The 1,406-nt window shown below is 40.3% G+C and overlaps 1 protein-coding gene across 1 annotated transcript; it reads left to right on the top strand.

Annotated features, from left to right (window-relative positions):
- The first annotated feature begins 218 nt into the window (after positions 1 to 218).
- LOC107094477 (atypical chemokine receptor 3-like) lies at positions 219 to 1,169 on the top strand. Its single transcript, XM_015390077.1, has one exon. It carries the CDS (start codon positions 219 to 221, stop codon positions 1,167 to 1,169), a length of 951 nt encoding a protein of 316 aa, XP_015245563.1.
- The last annotated feature ends 237 nt before the right edge of the window (positions 1,170 to 1,406 follow it).

Raw genomic sequence — 1,406 nt, 5'->3', positions numbered from 1 at the left:
TTGAGTGTATTTATCAGGTTTTCAGCTGTTTTTCGTGCCAACAACATCGGACTGAGCATTTCCTATTGCTAACAAAAGATGAGGCTGGATGTTCCAGCCCCTTTTTTATTGGTTTGGCCTTTTTTTCAATTCCTGTTTCACTGACCACTTTACTTCCTTGACAGCTCATTAACTACCTTTTTACTACTCAGTGCACAGCTTTTACAGCCAACTGCACCATGGATCCTAACACCAATGTGTCTACTCAAGTACTTCTACCCCCTCGTAACTGGAAATCAAGTGGGCTGATCCCCGCGGTGGTTTTGTCCTTTTGCTTTCTCCTGGGAACTCCTGGTAACATTGCTGTGATTATTCTGAAGCCTAACTGGCAGAACATGTCTCACCTGAGTCGGTGTTTGATGCTGAATCTGGCAGTTTCTGACCTGCTATCTCTGCTGACTCTCCCCATGTGGATTTACACTTTGCTACAAAGCTGGACATTCGGCGAGGTGCCTTGTAAGCTTCTGGGTTATCTTGTGTACTGTAGCCTTTATGGAAGCCTGTTGATTGTGACGGCTTTAAGTGTGCAGCGCTACATTGTGGTAGTGCAACGACGGAGGTGGATTCAGGTACATCAAAGACTGTTGATGGTTCTGCTTTGGATTGTTGCTATGATCCTGTCTATCCCTGCTTTGGTGTTTGAACAACTGGGAACTAACAAGGACTGGACGTACTGCTACCCTCAGTTTTCATCCAAAGCTCAGGGAGTGGCAGTGCTACTGTTAGAGACCACATCTGGATTTGCTTCCATTTTTGTGGTTGCCTATTCCTACATTTGCCTCCACAGGAAAGTTACCCAGGCAGCCTTTTTCAATTATCCACAGACAACCAGGCTACTAACTAGTATTGTTATAAGTAACTTTGTACTTTGGACTCCTCTTCATGCTATAAACATGTTGGCCTTGGGATCTATAAGCTTCAATAATAAAAGTCTGTTGGAGTTTTGTATAGATATATGGGACATTGTCAAAGCCCTTGCATTTCTAAATAATTGCTTTAATCCACTGCTGTATGCCTTTACTTCTCAGAAAATTTGCATTGTTTGTCAAAACCAGGAAAATTTACAACGGATAAGAATTTCACAAACACAGGATGCAACTACAACTGCAGAAGCTTCGATTGACATTTGAAAATGTACAGAACAAAGAAAAAGCTGTGTCTTTTAGCCAAAACATGCCCTTCTCCTCTAATTAATTGATCAAAAATTTAAACAAAATACACCAAGTAAAATCGCTTTTATAACAGTTGCAACTTGTCATTGTAATTGATTTTTTGTTACCGTCTTTTACCAGAAATCTTTTATTACTCTGTCTTGTGTTATCTGTATATTTTTTTCATGGACCATTAAGTTTTTTTTTCCCTTTCTT

Source organism: Cyprinodon variegatus, unplaced genomic scaffold, assembly GCF_000732505.1.
Source record: "Cyprinodon variegatus isolate N-32 unplaced genomic scaffold, C_variegatus-1.0 Scaffold485, whole genome shotgun sequence".
Taxonomy (NCBI): Eukaryota; Metazoa; Chordata; class Actinopteri; order Cyprinodontiformes; family Cyprinodontidae; genus Cyprinodon; species Cyprinodon variegatus.
The sequence above is the reverse complement of the archived record's forward strand: the minus strand, read 5'-3'. Positions and strand labels throughout refer to the sequence as shown.

What these genes read in the sequence shown, in the direction of transcription:
- LOC107094477 (XM_015390077.1), top strand. Translation starts at nt 219, where the DNA reads ATGGATCCTAACACCAATGTGTCTACTCAAGTACTTCTACCCCCTCGT.